The sequence below is a fragment of the Podarcis liolepis genome, assembly GCF_965112155.1.
Source record: "Podarcis liolepis genome assembly, chromosome: 6".
Classification (NCBI taxonomy): domain Eukaryota; kingdom Metazoa; phylum Chordata; class Lepidosauria; order Squamata; family Lacertidae; genus Podarcis; species Podarcis liolepis.
Genome location: NC_139559.1, coordinates 70,558,083 through 70,577,055, shown reverse-complemented (window position 1 = coordinate 70,577,055; position 18,973 = coordinate 70,558,083). Strand labels below are relative to the sequence as shown.

General features: G+C 44.0%; 1 protein-coding gene across 1 annotated transcript in view; it reads right to left on the bottom strand.

Annotated features, from left to right (window-relative positions):
* Positions 1-4,940: 4,940 nt before the first annotated feature.
* LOC310709814 (uncharacterized protein) overlaps positions 4,941-18,973 on the bottom strand; it is an 82,116-nt gene continuing 68,083 nt past the window's right edge. The window contains exons 19-29 of the mRNA XM_083509853.1: positions 18,581-18,692; positions 17,387-17,555; positions 16,222-16,443; positions 14,417-14,641; positions 13,415-13,592; positions 13,011-13,117; positions 11,958-12,188; positions 10,920-11,184; positions 8,050-8,214; positions 7,079-7,321; positions 4,941-6,738 (exon numbers count right to left, since the gene is read on the bottom strand). Coding sequence (XP_083365979.1) covers positions 6,449-6,738; positions 7,079-7,321; positions 8,050-8,214; positions 10,920-11,184; positions 11,958-12,188; positions 13,011-13,117; positions 13,415-13,592; positions 14,417-14,641; positions 16,222-16,443; positions 17,387-17,555; positions 18,581-18,692 — 2,207 coding nt within the window. The 3' untranslated portion in view covers positions 4,941-6,448. The remainder of the gene's footprint in view (positions 6,739-7,078; positions 7,322-8,049; positions 8,215-10,919; positions 11,185-11,957; positions 12,189-13,010; positions 13,118-13,414; positions 13,593-14,416; positions 14,642-16,221; positions 16,444-17,386; positions 17,556-18,580; positions 18,693-18,973) is intronic.

Genomic DNA, 18,973 nt, shown 5'->3' with positions numbered 1-18,973 from the left:
GCTCGGATCAGTTCCAGTAAGCAGGCACCATGCGCAGGGATGATGGCAGTTGTAGTTCTACACTGTTCTGTACTATCCCCAAAGGCTGGGTCCTACAATTCTGTAGGCATAGGTCATCACAAGCAAACAACCAAAGTTCCTTCTTTGAGTAATATTCTCGGTCACAATACTAACATACAGTGCTATTTTTTTATAGAAAAGGAGGTGCCGAAACTCACCATGAACACCTGACTTGTCCTTTTATGGCACCCACCTGAGACGTGCCGGAACTGTGGATGCCTCAGCAGCTACGCCCCCCAGAAATGGCACCTATGAGACCAAGGGCATTGGGGGTGGCGGCGCTAATTTCCTGGGGGCAAGACAACAAAGGTGATTTTGACTTTCATTTTACCATTGTGTTGTCTACTACAGAAACGTGAGCATCTCTCTTAATCATCCGAGCGAGAAAGAGGCATGACATGTTTCACCCAGGCAAAAGCTCTTGAGCAGGGTGCAAAACAGGACTGGTAAAAGGTGTGGCCTAGGGAGAGTCCCCCTGAGGGCCAGATGGGCAGGGACAGAGGGCCGCATTTGGCCCCTGGATCTGAGGTTTCCCACCCCAATTTAGACTTCATGTCGTGGTGGTGTATCTGAAACACTTAGCTGGTGCGCCAATTTGTTGAAGAGCTGTTAGGGATGACATAGAAACAGGGGTGCCAACTTGAATAAAACATTGGGGGGCAGGTAATCCCCACCCTGCATACTTGATCACATGATGTGGTGTACACACACCATTTGAAGGGTGTGTGTGAAGTGACCTCGGCCCTAGGAATTGGCTCCTATGCACAGAACCAACTTTTCCCCACTGCTGCCACACACTGGGTCAACACATTCATCAAGCTATCCACCATAATCCCAAGATGGCTTTCCTGGTTACCTTGGTAGTCAAACAGCTTGGCTCCTGAACAAATCGGCTCCCTAACGCCACAAATCCGGAAGTGATTGTTCTGGTTTGCGAATGTTTTTCGGAAGCTGAACATTGGGCATGGCTTCTGTGGCTTCTGATTGAGTGCAGGAAGCTCCTGCAGCCAATCGGAAGCCGTGCCTTGGTTTTCCAACCATTTCGGGAGTCAAACGGACTCCCGAAACAGATTAAATTCAAGAACATAGGTACCTCTGTATAGTAATTGTCACTTAGAAACATGAAAAGGCCAATACTGTAAATAGTAAATCTGGGTTCCCTGGTACGGTTTTACCAATGACCTATTGTCTTCTTTTTCTTTAAGGTCCATATAATTGTGCTTAGAATAAGGCAAGAAGCCACCAGCAACAGCAGCCCTCATGAGGTTCAAACTACTGTTCTTGCGCGTACCCTTCCGAGAAAGAGTCAATGCCTGAGCTGTGTTGGAGAGGCCAGAGTACAGGAAAGATTTCTCAACTCTGCAAACACCCACATATATTAGTGCGAGGTTTGCCAAAGCTTTTGGTTTCATAGAATCATAGAGTTGGAAGAGACCACAAGGGCCATCGAGTCCAATTTAATTGCAAATATTTCCTTGGAACCAGCCGGCTGAGGGGTCAGGCTGGAGGTATTCATGGATGCAGCATTTTCAAGTTTTCCCTCACTTTCAGGGGACTTTCACTTATTCCCAACATACAGCTGGAAGAAGAAATGGGGGGGGGATTTGTCCAGAATGTTTACCTGCAAATGAAACTATTGATCTGTTGCTCAAATTTTCCCACACTTTGCTTGTCCTGCACCTGGAAAGCTATTTAAATAATGAAATAAGCCACTTGCGCAGAAGTAAGGATGGAACACTTTCAGCCTAAGCCATTGATCACTTACACGAAAGTGCTGCCAGGACTGCAGCATTGAAACTCACTCCTCAGCGTACTCAGAAATAAATCCTATTCCATCCAGTGGGTCTTATTCCCAGGTATATGGGGTTAGGATTGCATCCTTAGGACACAATTCTGACTCCCATCCCCTGCCTGCAGGGCTTTACAGAGGGAGGGTCCCATGGTTGCACTGACAGCTTTGCTGTTCACAGTGGCTTGAGCAGAAGGGGAGGCCGATCTGTCTGCGATCACTATTCGTGATCGTTGTGCCTTCTCCAGATTTAGATCTGGTCCCAATAATCTCACATGTAATACTGGCAAAGACTTGCCCCTTCCCTGCCCTCAGAATGCTCTGCTTCGGTGCTTTCCAGGGCAAGGAACATGGACTGGACTCACAGGCCTCGTTATCATCATTTTAATCACCTGTAATTAGTTCAGAACAGCCTCTGACACGCCAGTCGTTCAGGTACCGAGTGAGCAGTTTCACAGTCCAACTTCATACAGCACAGTGTTTCTTCAGTATGTACCTGGTCACAAGATGTGCAGCTGGAAAAATGGGGGACTAAACACATTAGGTGCGTGTGTGTGGTTTAAGCACTTCAATGTCAGGCAACATCAGGGACATCAAATGATATAAAATTATATGAAGGACCAAGGGCTTATCCAGGCTTCCATTTTGTGCCAGGATTTCTAGGCACGGATCGGAGTGGTTTTTGGTTTGGTTTTGTCTTGCTGCTTGGCCCAGGAAAATCCATTGTTTACCACTGAATCAGGACAAACATCAATTGAGTTTTCCACAAAATGGGCGTTTGTTCCGATTTAGTGGTAAACAGCAGGTTTTCCCAAGGAAAGCAGCAGCACAAATGAACAAAACACTTGGACCAGTGCCTGGAAATCACAGCACAAACAGAAGTGTGGATTATGAATGTGACATCTTCCAGACTGCCTTCTCTTTGTCTTCTTTAAAATGAATGTATCCTACTTGGCTAGTTCAGTCGGTAGAGCATGAGACATTGGGCGAAAGATTCTTGCATTGCAGGGGTTGGACTAGATGACTCTCGTGGTCCCTTCCAATTCTACATTTCTATTATGTGTAGCCTTCCTTATAGCAAGATATACAGTAGCTACATGAATAGACCTAGATGGGCTGCATGCTGAGCCTCATGAGGACATCTATTAAGCTATCAAAAATTGAAAGAAATCCCCAGACCCCATGAAAGAGTCCAGGGAGATACTTTCAAAGTTTAATAAAATATTCACTTCATTGGGCTGCTGTACAGATCTAAAGATTGATGTAGATGTTCAGTTGGGCTCACACCAAATTATTGTGCAAAATGAAGTCACATACATTTGAGAAGTTTCAGTTTCACAGAATATACACACCCTGGCACTTTGCAGCCAGTTCTTACAAGAAAATATTGCATGATGAACACTTCAAACATACCAGAGCAATAAAGTCAGGAGCAACACACTTCCTTGTTCTCATAATGATCTCTGTGGTCCACACCTCTCCATATTATTGTACACTGAAAAGAGGCATTGACCTTCACACATATATGCACTCCATCTTCAGGATACCAGTTTGTTTGGAGGACCAGAAATACATGTGACACAATAAAAGAGAAGTGAGCAAACAGGTGGTGCCTGCAGGAGTACCTAAATGATGTGTTGTTGTCCATGAATTACCATGGTAAAATTTGCAAAATCGGTATATGATGCATACATACTGGATTTTCACTTAAGCAATGCCATTAAGTCAAAGATCACATAGATAAGGGTGAGCAGAGCATAGATTAAAATCTCTGCCATGGCTGGTCTTGTGCTCACCACTTATATCTCAGCCTTTGTATTCCTCACCTGTAAAATATGACTATTCAAGTTACCTTTATTGAATGACCATTAAAAGCAAATTTCCAGTATCTGGTTGAAAGTATGGGGCAATGATTAAGCCCACCAGTCACTTACTTCTGATCAGTTTTAGCTGATTTACAAATAGATCCCAGTACAGTGGTGCCTCGCAAGACGAAATTAATTCGTTCCGCGAGTTTTGTCGTCTTGCGATTTTTTTCGTCTTGTGAAGCACGGTGTCAGGAAAGTTTTGGAAAAGCTTCAAAAACTACCAAAGTCTTTAAAAACCTCAAAAAAGGCTACCACACTGCGTTCTATGAGTTGCTCCTCGAAGTCAAGTCGCAACTGTATTAACGGTGTTAAGAAAAAGGAAACAAACTTGCAAGACGTTTCCGTCTTGCGAAGCAAGCCCATAGGGAAAATCGTCTTGCGAAGCAGCTCAAAAAACAAAAAACCCTTTCGTCTAGCGAGTTTTTTGTCTTGTGAGGCATTCGTCTTGCGAGGTACCACTGTACTTGCAGTCAAAGAATAGTAATCTATTTGATACAAATATTTACCGTATTGGCCCAAATATAAGCCGCACGTGCAAATAACCCGCACCTTTAAAATTCAAGGGGGGGAGAGACAATACCCAAATCTAAGCCGCTCCCTTAAAATTGGGTCACATGCTGAAAATCGTTGCGATTGGTAGAATTGTAACTCTGAGCCAATTTAAGCCTTTGATCTTGCAAGCCCGCAAAAGTCACCGTACAATCGCTAAAATAACAAATCGCTATTCATTTGCTACAATTCCGCAGACACTCAAACCCATAAATGGCAAACGAACAGTCTCAAGCTTTCAAATCGACAATAAAACATTTTTTGGTTCCGTTTTACCAGATGTCTGTTTCAGCAGCAATATCGCAAAAGCCAATTTTTGTAAGGCTGCGAATTTAAGCCACACTTGTAACTTTTCACAGTCAGAATTTGGGGGGAAAGTGAGGCTTATAGTCAGGCCAATATGGTAATTAAAAACAACAACAACCAGGAATATGATTGACATGATGGAATAAGTTAGTTGGGTTCTGTTATGACTCACTCTGGGGACTTTAAAGTTCACTAGTTAGTGAACTTTAAACAATAGGCTTAGTGTGTGTGTGTGTGTGTGTGTGTGTGTGTGAAACGGATCAGCCCGGGGTCATTTTCTGCAAAGATACCAGGATAAACAATTGAACCACAAACTGGGTTCTTCCTTTGCAAAGGAAGATAGATGAATAGATAACCAGAGCAAAAAGGAAAGTTCGAAGCTTTATTGCATAACAAAATGTTACACAGGTTAGGGTGTCTTCTCTCCCTTGTGAAGAGAAACACTGGAAAGGGCGAATCGAAAGTGAAGGCATAATCCTACTAGTACCCTAAACCTAATGCACTCCCACCAAGGAGAGCAGAAACACACACAAAAGCAGAGGATCCTGGCCAGAGAGCTCTGTACAAAAAGGGAAAAATAAAGTGAGAGATGGAAGCACTGTGGTCATGTCTTGCCCTTGAAAATCCCTGCTGTGCAATATTATGTGAATTTGCAACCCTTTTTTGTGAATTGGTTCTTCTCCAAATTGCCATTGAGAGTGCGCTGATTTTATTGCCACATATTATGGAGAACATATTATTGCCACATATTATGGAGGGACGCGGGTGGCGCTGTGGGTAAAAGCCTCAGTGCCTAGGACTTGCCGATCGAAAGGTCGGCGGTTCGAATCCCCACGGCGGGGTGTGCTCCCGTCTTTCGGTCCCAACGCCTGCCAACCTAGCAGTTCGAAAGCACCCCCGGGTGCAAGTAGATAAATAGGGACTGCTTACTGGCGGGAAGGTAAACGGCATTTCCGTGTGCTGCGCTGGCTCGCCAGATGCAGCTTTGTCACGCTGGCCACGTGACCCGGAAGTGTCTCCGGACAGCGCTGGCCCCTGGCCTCTTAAGTGAGATGGGCGCACAACCCTAGAGTCGGACACGACTGGCCCATACGGGCAGGGGTACCTTTACCTTTTATTATGGAGAACAAAAGTTCTCTCCCATAGAATCTGTCTTGTCTTGTGAACACAGCACTCTTCTCTGCCATGATCCAGACTTTTGAATTGTAATATTTTTCTCTCCACATGCATGGGAGCACCCCACGTTTCAAAGACCCACAGTTTCTGCATATTAAAGCAGGAAAACTCCAGATTGCTAGCTTGACAGTTATATCTCAGTCCTTTTCTCCTGCCTTCCTGTAAGCAAAAACCACCTTAGCACATAACTGTGACACTGTTCCATTGCTATGCTGTCACTAGAGCTATTTCTTAGCAAAGCTGATGCTTTCTGCTTACCAGGTTTCACAAGCCAACTGCGTTAAAAAGAGTTTTCTTAACTTGAAAGAATAAAAGGCTAAAGAGGTTTAGTACAGGCTGTTAAAAGTGTTACATGTGAATATCTCACAAGCATAAGTGTCTCTAACAAACATTAACTTACCAGGTTGCCAAACACACAAGTTTGCCCTAGTGCACCTGCTTATTAGGGTTGCCAACTTACTAAATTCACATTTAAAGATAATGATGCATTTTAATCGCAACAATTCTGCCATGAAATATTTGAGTACAATGTATTTAAGCCATTTCTATTATGGAAGCTGCTTAGCTGTAGACATGAAAATTACCAAAAAAAGCATACAAACAATGAGCCAATTAAAATTCAAAACAGAAACAGAATCCTAGCTGTATTATTGCATTCCAGTATCAAGACTTCTGGTTTTTTGTTTATGCAAAACACAAGCTACAGACAAAAAGTATCATCTGGGGTGGTTGGCAATATGGGAACAAGCACGACTGCTCTGGCTATATTAGATGCTTCTCCAACATTGTTGCTACCATCAATGGCACGAATGGCAAAGTAGATGGAGGTGCCATTCGATTTTTTTAAGTTTTCTGCGTTATACTGGAAGGATTGCTTGACCCCAGCAACTTCCATTTTCAGACCAGCAGTATTCACAGAAGTGGCTGTTTGAAAGGCTGCATCTATTAATGCTGAGGGATCTTCACTCATTTTTATTTCGTACCTTTCAGCTGCAAAATAAAGAACAGCCAACAGGGCATGCATTAAGATGTGCGTCTTCAGTCGGGCATCAAGGATAACAGCAACAGAAATCCTTTTCAATGCATTTCAAACTTCCGATCCGCAGGTAGCCCTCTGCCCTCAGCAACAGTGGACCAGATGGGATGAAATCCCTCTTCCCAGAGCAATAACATAATGCTACTGTAATATAATATTACAGGGAGATAAGGCTGCTGCAAATAAAAGTGGTGGTTGGCTCCCCTCACACCTTTTTATGCACAAACACACACATACTACACTCTTACTGATTGACTGATTGATTGACTGATTAAATCAGAATTTTGCACTTACCTTTTCCTTCATCATAGTCATTCCCAGGAGCTGTCCAGGACAAAAGGAACTGATAATCACCAAGTGGTTTTATCTCAAGATCAGTGATTCTACAGGGTGGGAAAACATCTTTTTTACTACCACCAGGCGGAACTCCTGACATTACAAAAGAGCCACCTGATGCCACTCTACTGAAATTTCCTACGTCAACTTCGATGTCATCATCACGAACTTCCGGTTTTGGGGGATTCATATTTATTACACCTAGGAAGGAAGGGAGGGAGGAAAGAAGGAAGGATGATAGATTATATGGTGAGACTACAAACCTCCAAACTTCCCCATTATTTTGAAAGTCCCGTTTATTTCCTTTTGTGCAAACCCAAAACAAAGACAGAATATACAGAAAATCATAATTATTTTCTTAAAGCAGAGCTTTTGGGGTGGCTGCCCCTGTTCTATGGAACAACATCCTGTTGAGATATGACATCCCACCCACACTTTCTAAAATACATTTTTTTATGCTGACAAGCTATCCCAGCTGGATGAAGAGTTCTCTACTGTAGGTATCCATTTTAAACGAATATTCCGTTATTTTTTTGTGCTGTTTTGTAACCGTTTGCATTTTCTTTTCTACATTGCCTTGGCGTAACTGGAAGGTGAAATAACAACAACAACAACAACAACAACAACAACAACAACAACAACAACAACAACAACAAATCTGCTGTAGATCTATTCTCTCTCTCTAACCCACTGAGCTGAGAAGCACATGGCAGATTTGAATATTGCAGGAAAGAAGGATGTGCCTACATATATGTGTGAACGTGTCAGAGATATGTACTCAAGTGTCCAGATCTACATAAAGACAATGATGGGGAGGGAAATGGCAAGAAGAAGTTTGTTTCCTTCTGGAGATGCCCAGTGTCATTCACACTTTGAGAATCGCAGAGCTAGCATACCACCAGTATTGCTATTTCGTAACAAATCCTTACCATTATTTACAAACCCTGGTGCAAAGAAAGCTTGACTTTGCCTACGGATCCTTCTGCCAGTCTTGCCTTGCCCCTGGACCCGCACTTTGAGGTTGTGTCGACCATTTACTTTGAACGATGTGAAATATCTCGAGTAGATTCCATCATCCTTTATAATGTCGGCACCTAGGTACATCGATATTAAAATTAAACATCCAAACCCAACACCTCACTGCTATTAAAAAAAGAAAAAGAAACCCTACATAACCTATGTAGGAGATGTTTGTTTCACAGTACAGTGGTACCTCAGGTTACATACGCTTCAGGTTACATACGCTTCAGGTTACATACGCTTCAGGTTACAGACTCCGCTAACCCAGAAATAGTGCTTCAGGTTAAGAACTTTGCTTCAGGATGAGAACAGAAATCATGTTCCGGTGGTGCAGCGGCAGCGGGAGGCCCATTAGCTAAAGTGGTGCTTCAGGTTAAGAACGGACCTCTGGAATGAATTAAGTACTTAACCCGAGGTACCACTGTATCTGCTCCTGTTCTAATGAAAACAGTACAGTGCCTAAATCTGAATATGTAGTGATATGGAGTCATAAGTATGTTAATCCCTGTTCAATGCAGGCCAACACAACTTGTAACTCACCAACCTGAAGACAGCAAACCAGCATACATTGTGGACTTCTGCATGCTTGACAAGCTCCGTTTTCTGCAGTCCCGGGCAGTTCGCAAAATTTAATTTATCAAGCTCTTGGTGGGCTGCCATTGCTAGATAAACCACGACTGCCTTTCCCCTCATGAACTTGCCTGGACTGTAAGAACATCATCTGAGCCCCTTCTTACATGGCAGTTTCTAGTTCAGCAAAATCAGGTGAGGCAAAGGTCATCCGCACCTGAGCCAGATGCTTCATTTGTCTTTGGGAGTAGGCCTATTCTGGCATCCTTCAAGTGATGAGGGGCAGGGCTCCCTCCCGCCCAGCCATAACTCAGGGGAACTTGGTTCTAGCCCCTCTCAGGTGGAAGCCATTGCCATTATAAGAGAACATGGGAAATGTTCAAGGTGAGTTCCAGCACCTCTTTTCCTAGGAAGATGGCACTGATGAGGGGGATAACTTCTGAAATGGGAAGCCGTTTCCACTTCAGCAGGCTCCCTGCACAATTGAGGGTTTCGAAATATGTAGGGAGTAGAGCAAGTTCCCCATGGCAGACATTCATCACCAACTGATGGAGGATAACAACGGGGGCAGCTGTTTCCTCCATTCTTCGTGTGATTCTAATCACATGGAGGCTTAAAGCATCCAGATGGGGCTATATCAAGAAGCACACCTGGAAACCAGACCCACCAAGTGTCCCTATTTTCCAGGGACATCCCTGATTTGATTCCAGAATGTCCCGCTTTTCTTTGGGTGAAGTGACTGAATGTACTTTAAATGGTTTTTTTTGGGGGGGGGGATCTTCCCCTTTTTACCACTGCCTATTGCAGATTGTAAGCCTTGGAGTCAGTGTTCTGCCCAGGTAACTCTTGTTAGGTTTACATTTGTGCTGATGGCATCCCAGACCCTCCAAGCGTCCCTGTTTTCCAGGGACACCCCTGATTTAAAGAAGCCATCCGGGATGTCTGGTTTTCCTTAGGATGTCCCTATTTTCATTGGAGAAATGTTGGAGGGTATGGAGTTCTCCGACCCCCAAGCCATCTGAATGCAACCCTGTATAGGGTTGTGTTGTTGTTTTTAAGTGTTTAATGTTTTATTATTCTTTTATATATGTTGGAAGCTGCCCAGAGTGGCTGGGGCAACCCAGTTAGATGTGTGGGGTATAAATAGCAAAATTATCCTTATGGAATGGGACATCCCTGTTTTCATCGGAGAAATGTTGGAGGGTATGGGAAAGCATGGCATCTCCTTGCTATCTCTCACAGGTGAAAGACAGAAGGACTGAAGGTGTTAGCACCTAGAAGGGTTTCGCAAAGACCCAGAATGGAGTATTCCCTATTGGTCTCATCTCAGGGGTAGAGCATATGTTCTGCAGGCAGTTTATATCTCTGGCAACACAAGCTAAAAAGGATCTCAGGCTTTGGGGAGGACATAACTGTTTGCCAGTCGGTTTTGAGTTTTATGCCTGTTTATGAGTCTACGTGTAGTGGTTGGGAGTTACTCGTGCGTACTCCTGCTCCGTTTGAGCATTAGATTGCCTGGTTAAACCATCCGGACTGCACAGCCCATCTCAGCGTGGCTGCCCTTAGTCACTCGTAGAATCTGTCTGTGGGCGTTTCTTAAAGCGTTGCCAAGATAAGAGTTGTTTGACGCCTAATCGTCTCCGCCTCTCACTGCGTGGGAGTCTCCTGTGCAGGGTGGGCGTGGGCAGCGGGGTGCTTGGGCTCTCCTCACTAACTTCCAACGAAGAGTCCTGGAGCCCCTGCACCTCCCTGTCCCGTTGCTCTCCTGGATCCCTGGTGTTACACTCATTCTCTTCCCCTTCTTCCCAGCTGAGTCTCCCCCTAGCGCTGGGACCTTCTCCTGCAGAATCAGAGACCCTCTCCTTCTCCCGTGCCTCTGATGTCAGTTCCCTGACACTACGTTTAGAAGCCAATTATTTCATATTTGATATTACGTTGAATGTTGTATTATACTATACTATTTTATTGCATTTAATTTTATTTCAGCTATGTGCGTAGTCTGAACTGGGACTTTTTAGTGGTTTGCAAATATTGTAAATGAGCAAACAAACAATTTTTTTTAATTAAAAAAATGGCTGGTTTTGAAAATACAATTGCCAGGCATCTCGACAAGCCACTGTGTCGCATTACATAATGCTAGACTAGATGAGTTAATGTTCTGATTCTGTGGGAAATGCATAGTGCCACAAACGCTTCAAAACAAACTTACCTGAGCCATTGTCCAAAAGCTCTAGATCCACAGCTGCTCCATTGTCAGCTTCAATTGTGGCTATGACTTTTGCACCAGTCACAGGTAAGAACCCTTGGCTGACTTCTGCGTGAATAACCAACGGATCAGGAAACTTATGTGTTCTTTTTATAAGAGGCATCACATGAACTGGAGGCACAGTTGCTGACCTTGCTCGGCTCGTGACTGTTATTGTCATGGTTTGAGCTGTATTTTGATTCTGCAGGGAATACCTCCAGTCTCCTGCCTGGAAATCAAGTGATGAGAAATAGAAGGATATTAAATATCCCATATCTAACTGTTTATAAATATAGTTCCTATTTCCTTCGGTTATTATTATGCTTTGATAAGATGGGGTGTCTTTCCCCCCCGAAAATATACCAAGAGCAGATACTGGCAGCAGCGTCATGCTAGGCATTTGATGAGCTAGGAAATGAAAGAACGACTCATGGCACCTTCCAGACCAGAGGTTCCCAAACTTATTTGGCCTACCACACCTTTTTCAGGGGAAACAAAAATTACTCAGTGCTCTCCTGGGAAAGGAAACATGTACAAATGGTTTTTCAATGTTTTCTTGTCTTGTTTATTTATGCTTCCACCCCCCTTATTTTTATTCAACGCCTCCCATTTGCACCCGAGGTTCCAGGGGCCCCCAGGGGGTGGTATCTCCTGCCTCCGTCCCAGAGCCAGACAAGCACTTTCTGGGCTTGGGGAATGAGGCATGAGACTGTGCCAGGATCCTAGAGGCCTTCTGCCTCCTTCCCTGAGCATGCACAGAGCGTCTCCCCCACCCCTTATGCCCGCTTGGTTGTCCTTCCTCCAGCCATTTCTAGGCTGTGAGTACTAGCACCTTCTCTTCTAGGGAAAAACAAAGCACTGTTAATATCATTGCAAAATCTTACACCGAGGACTTCGAGAAGTAAATGGCTCTTCCCCACTTGCATAATGTATCCTTATTTTCCAAAGGAAAAGGCACACAAGCAACAGAAGAGTTATCTGCATAGAGAGTGAATATTTTACCTCTGCGATTCCACTAATCTGGAGCCGGGCTGTCCGTAGGTTGGTTTTATCAGTTATGAAGTCCTTTGTACGGTACTTTTTCCCCTTGGGATCTTCCAGAAACATCTCTGGTGGAGTTGTGCTTGCGCTCCACGTAATGACAAAGAAAGTGTCTTTTCCCACCGTTTTATCAATGGATACTGTACCATACATCCATTTCTTGGCAGCTACTTGCTGCGCTTTACTTTCAAGCTGTTGGGGGTGGGGAGAGGAAATAAGTACGCTGATATATTTGAAAAGTTTTATAACCTGAATAGATCTGCAACGGGGATAAAATTGGTATCCTACAATATCTCCATGGTTAAAGACATGGAGGAAAACAAACAATGTAGCAACCCCAGCTCAACAGCCCTTCCCAGATATAAGATGCTGGATGCTTAATCCATTCCCTGCAGATGCCGTAATTTATTTTCCTGCACCAAATATATTTATTGTGGTCGCATGTGGCCTTTTGCTGGGTGCTAGCCACCTTGTAAGTTTTAACCCAAAAGGTTTGCTACAAACGCCAAGTGTCAAAAACATGCAGTTTAAGGAGATTTTTCTGACGGCATGTTTGACTTCTAAATGAAGCTCAAAAGCTGGGACAACCTCTGATCAAATGCAAATCAATGATCTCAAATGAGAGGTTGACTCTGCGAGACACACAACTCTAATTCTACAGGCAAAGAGAAGTAAATTTGCAGCTGATACAATGGGAGATTTGGGGGGCAACTCTAGGTGAAGCAACAGATCTGACGCCACATTTTGGCAAAGAGCAGTCAATGAGACACCATGGTGCTTGTATGACCACACATTCAACTGAATTAGGACCAGTAAAAATGGAAATGTTGTTTCAGCGCTGCCAAAATCCACCTCTGTAAGATCTGTGAATTCTGCCTGGTTCTCCTGCCGCACAATACTAGTAAAATATGGACTATAGAATTAATTTTACTTTGTGCTTTAAACATTTTTTTTTACAGTGCCTAATAGTCGTAGTAGAACTGCTTATTTCACTCTAATCTTTGCAATTCATACCTGAATAGATTGTTGACTGAGATCTCCACTTCCTGAAGAAATTCCGCTGAAAGCATCAATGAGACCGTTGGAATTCAAGCTGTCAGTGGCAGCAAATTTCAGACCTCCTGGAATGTGATTGAAGGAACAGTTAGGATACTTGGTTAGATGGAATAAAAGGCAATACATTGTTGTAGTGTAGTCTTTTATACATCTGTGTGCAAAATACATCTGTGCGTCAGTAAATATAAAGTAGGTGTCTAGAGCACTGAAAAGCAGTGAAGTTTCTGTGGGCAAGTAGGAGGAACATGGTGCGGATGAAAGTATCATGGCAGGGGGCTGGGACCACTAGTAAACTCACTCTTAGGGTAACCCCAGTTGGCACCAAGTGGACTGAGGGTGTGGCATTCTGCCCGCTCCCTTACCCGTCATGTCTGCCAGCATTTCTAGTTCTTTTGCAGCACTTGGTCCCAAAGCAATGGTGTGGATTATAGACCCACTATTTCGAACTTCGGTAAAGCAGGAATTTACTTGGCCATCTTCTCCATCTGTCAAGAGCACAATTTCACAGCCTCTGGTATTTGGGTACTTCTTTAAAAACACCTGTATGGAGCAGAGCATTTAGAATCTTAGCAGCAACTAGGAATGTGGAAGCCACCGGGCACCATTTGTGCTTAAAATGAACAAGAAAATGCTACAAAGCTCCGCTAAGTGTGGTGTGTTGCTGCTGTTCTGTGTGAACTAATTCCCTACCTGTAACAAAAGCAGAGTTTGGTGAGATGGGTGCCATATCATCCATGGTTGTTAATAAGGAAGTATTAGCATTTGCTATTTCACACGAGAAAGCTGTGGTTATAGCGGTTAAAACCATGGACTAGAACCATGGTTTGAAACCATGGAAACGTTGGCCAAGACTATGGTTTGAAACCCCACTCAGCCATGAAGCTCACTGGGCGACCTAGGCCAAACAGTCTCTCAGCCTGAGAGACCACCTTGACCTCCTCAGAGGAAAGGTGGGATAGAAGGACAATAATAAACAATCAAACTGAGAGGCTTCCAGTTCATAGATGGCAGAAGCCACACCTGGTGGAAGCCACTTTTGCCTCCAGTGACTTCAATGGATACAGAAGTACACTCAAGCTAGGAACCTGATCTTTCAGAGGATTGGAACTCCCTCCAGAACTGGTTGAACTTACCCAGGCAGAACTTATCCAGAATTTACCCAGGCAGTGGATCCACCTGCAAATAGCATCTCTATCTTCTCTGCACTGAGTTTCAGTTTCTTGGCTTATATGAGAGAGCATACCTGCTGAAATACCCTCTTGTACACAACCCTTAGATACACAGCAGCCCTTTACACTTTTGCATCTGGCTACCTTACAAAGAAGAATAGGAATAAAAGGATCTGGAATTTTATTCTTTTTCACCTGAAATGCTGACCGCACTCCAGAACATATGTTAGTTCCTCCACCAGCTGAAGTAGGAAGAAACCCTGCCAGAGTTTTGCGCACGCTGTCGCTGCTGATCTGCCTCAGTTGAGTCTGGACTGTTGCCGCGCTATTGAACGTGACTACTCCAACCCAGGATCCCGCTTCAATAATCTGCAGGACGAATATTTCCGCAGCTTGCTTCAGCCGACCAATGCGATTGCTCTGCATAGGAATAACAAGAATATTAATAAAAAAAACCAGCATTCACAGAACTGCCAGTGGATTCTGCGAAGCAAATAAATGACTGAAAATGCAACTGTCAATTATACTTTAAAAAAGAAGGCTTGATAAACTTATGTGGATGTAGGCAAATGCATAATGTTCATGAGTTTCCAAATAACCTCATCCTTGTTGCGATTTTGGGCACAATCCATCTGGATGTTTTCCTGCACAGGCTCCATTGAAATGGATGGGAGGTTCACAAGAGCACCATTCATTGCAATGGGACTTGTCCCACAAATTCTGCTGTTGGAGAATGATTACCCTACAATGTTTTCGTGTCTGATATTCAAATTTCTGTATGCTAGTATAGAAATATAAACTCTATTCCAGAATGTGCCCCCCCCAATTTGCTTAGCAGTTGTTTAGTTAGTTAGATGATGTAAACCCTGCCTTTCAATTAAAAGATTCCATACATTTCTCCAATGAAAATAAGGACCTCCCATGTCTCTTAAATCCACTTCAAGGACTATTACCAGACAGGCCCATGCAGTGGAGGTGTGAGGCAGCCAGGTACACCTCCCTGGGCCTCAGAGGGCTAAGCCAGCTGGGGAGCCCTGCCAGGGATTGGTTGTTTTGGGTTTGAGTTTATAACTTTAGTCTAACAAGACTCTTGCCCCAGGCCTCCGATAAGCTCTGCAGAAGCCTGTCTCCAGAACATAGAAAAGCCAGGGCGGCAGGAAAACGCATTTATAGCTACCCATCCCAGGAGCTATATGACTTCTCCAACCCCCATCATGTGTCTACCATAAACTTCTACAGTAGGGTATTTCTGCAGTAGGGAAGCCTTGTGCAGCTGTTGACGTTTCCTGCACAATTGAGAAACCTGAAAGACCTGATTGATCTGGCCAGATCAGGATTTCCTTTGCCTCCTTCCATTCACTTTCACCCCTGCATTTTTCACCTCCCATGCCCCAACTCTTCCTCTAGGTTCCCTGCACCAACTGGGGATTTACGATGAGCAGACCTTGCATTCTACCTCAGCCAGGTTGCCCACCCTTGCCCTAGAACTCTTCTCCTGTATGAATTAATTACTGTAGTTTCATATATATCCAAATTAACCAAATCTAATCTAAAACCAAAAACAGGCTCCCTGTCTATAAGGCTGAGGGCCTTCTGGTGGTTCCCTCACTACGAGAAGCCAAGTTACAGGGAACCAGGCAGAGGGCCTTCTCGGTAGTGGCGCCTGTCCTGTGGAATGCCCTCCCATCAGATGTCAAAGACAAAAACAACTACCAGACTTTTAGAAGACATCTGAAGGCAGCCTTGTTTAGGGAAGCTTTTAATGTTTAATAGACTATTGTATTTTAATATTCTGTTGGAAGCCACCCAGAGTGGCTGGGGAAACCCAGCCAGATGGGCGGGGTATACATAATAAATTATTATTATTATATAAAACAGCGTGGCATTTATGACAGAAATGTCAATGCTGTATTGACACTTGTTGTCACTATTGACATCAATTCCATCATTTTTGAACTGTCTCAAAATACTTCTTCTGAGCGCCGAAAACATAGACTCACCGAACCCATACTTCCAGAAACATCAAGTACTAGGCACAAAACTCTCTCCTGTTTTTGCAGCAAAGTGATAGTGGGGCTAGGCGGAGGAGCTCTTTGTGGAGTTGATTTGGCAAAGTCAGGAGAAGTCGTAATTACATCCCAGGTGCTCCTGTAGTTGCACATTTTATTCTGCATATTTGTTGCTTTAGTATTGTGGTTGCTTTTGTCACAGAACTGAGTAACCTAAATAAAAGGTAAGAAGAATAAATCAAGTTCACAACCTTATAAGCAATATCTACCTCATGGCAGCCATTCCTTGGGAAGAGGTGCTACAAAAGTGGACATTCTTTTTCAGACAAAAAGAACAGATGAACATATGCTTGTTTGTTCCCTCATTCCTTTGCTTGCTCACCTACCTAGCTTTTCACTCTGAGCAGTTTCCTGCCGAAGAAGGGAACATATCCTCCAACATTTCCCTGGTGGAAATAGGAACGTCCTAAGGAAAAGCGGGACATTCCGGTGTCAAATCAGAAACCAGGATGGCTTCTGTAAATCCTGGACTGTCCCTGGAAAATAGGGACAGTTGGATGGCCTGAGGGAGAACTTTGAAGGCTACCTCAACTCTACTCAGAAACCAGAAACATTTTGCAGAATCCCACACAATTATCCAAATGTTAGTTGTTCTGTTGCAGAGAGCACCACCTACCTCACTTTCCTTCAGTCTATGTGCCTCAACTACCTCATTTGGGTTCCACTTTTTTTGGCAAAGTTTCCGACCGCCAATTGCCGGCTATGTCCGAACATATGGCAACCCTACTGTTGGGCCTATTGGCTGCTCAGTCAGTCTGGGTCCCGTAGCTTGTGCTGTATGTAGCTTCTATAAATTGAGAGAAGGTTTCAAGAGGGAAGGATGGGAAAACTGCAGGCCCTTAAGAAAGAGTTTCTTCTTGAATTGCTAGGTCAATATAACTAAATTTTGGTTGGAATACTTTCTCCCCAGCCCTAACACAATCTTATTGGTGAAACAAACACACACACACACACACACACACACACACACACACACACAATTACCTGCAAGAACTGAAGCTAAAAATCTCCAAATATTATATTTAACTTAGCAAATATCCTGCATTTTTGAGGCATTGGAGAAAAATAAATCCCAACTAAGACCTATCATACTTACCGATGGGATACTTTGCACATACATTATAGATGTTGGAGTATTTTGATTTTTTTCTGGAATGAATTGGCACCCAGATTCATACAGCTGAGTTTTTGGTTCAACTTTGCATGGCCTGGTAGTTCCATCAGCGAGCGGGACTACGTAGCTACCCTTGAAAGTAGCTGGGCACCTAATCAATATAACAGAAGCAGACATGGTCGGTTTAAAAGTCAATAAATAATCACATGCTGGTATGATTGTATGCTATCTTGTTTTCTGTAATGCCACGACTGCTAAGACAAACTCCAGTGCCCACCAGCCCGGCCTGAAGATCAGATTGTAGAACTCTTCATAATGGGCGGAGATGAAAGAGTTTGAATCAATTATATAGATGATTTCTAGACAGGTACTTTATTCAGCAAACATGTGGTTCAGATCTGATTTTTATGTGTGCTTAGTTGGTACATTAGCTCATGTCAGAATGCTCCTAGCAGCTCCCAGCTGGTTGCCCAGGAAAGTATAAAAACAAGGAAAAGTTGCTTACAGTCCCTTTTTATTTCAAACACTACAGAGAGAGACCCTAGAACCCAGACTCTTGAATAATGGTGTTGTCCCGAGTGAATCTCCACCCCCACCGTCTCTCCCACTTCCTCATTCATCACTTCTATGTGTGCTGCTATGTGCCCCCTGTCTTTGAGCTCTTTGCTCTCCTACTTTTAAGGCTTGCCGGGTTCTGGGCGATGGAGAGTCTGGAAAGCTTTCTAGTAACTAACTCCTCCAAGCCATGCCAATATCCAGGCCTGTCTTCAGCACACAGCAAATGGCGTCTTTTGTTTGGCATTGTGGGCCACTGGAAACAAAATTGCCAGGTTAGACTCAGGTGAGGAGCAAACAGAAGTAGGGACAATCCGCTGAAACGTCACCATGCCAAAAGAAATGCACTACTGGGCTAAGTTGTGTGCAGGACTGTGGCTGAGAACAGTCTCCAGAGAGACTGAGTAAGCTGGCCGAAAATGAGGTCTTGGGCAGCGGAAAAGTGGGCACTTGCCCGAGGGAAGGACATTGCTCCCACTTTGCCCTAATGAGAAATCTCTTCCCTATATCATCAAAGCTCATCCTCAAGACAATGATTCACACCGCAACCAAACGAACGAGCCCAAGGCAAACATCACTGATAAAAGAAGAGATGCATCTGTTGGAGATTTGGGGTGGTACCTCGTTGCTTCAGGCATGCTGTTTCCCCCAGGAGAGTAGAAAGGTGCATCGTCGTTATATTCATCAAAGACACCCCATCGGAGATGAGCCCACTCATGGACAAGGACTCTGCCTGTGGAAGATCAAGGACAAAACCTATGATACCTTTTAAAAAAAGTACAGTATACAGGTAGATAGAAATTATTGCCATGAATAGTGAGCAAGTATCTCAGGGACGCGGGTGGCATGGTGGGCTAAACCACAGAGCCTAGGACTTGCCAATCAGAAGGCCGCGGTTTGAATCCCCGCGACGGGGTGAGCTCCCGTTGCTCGGTCCCTGCTCCTGCCAACCTAGCAGTTCAAAAGCGTGTCAAAGTGCAAGTAGATAAATAGGTACTGCTCCGGCGGGAAGGT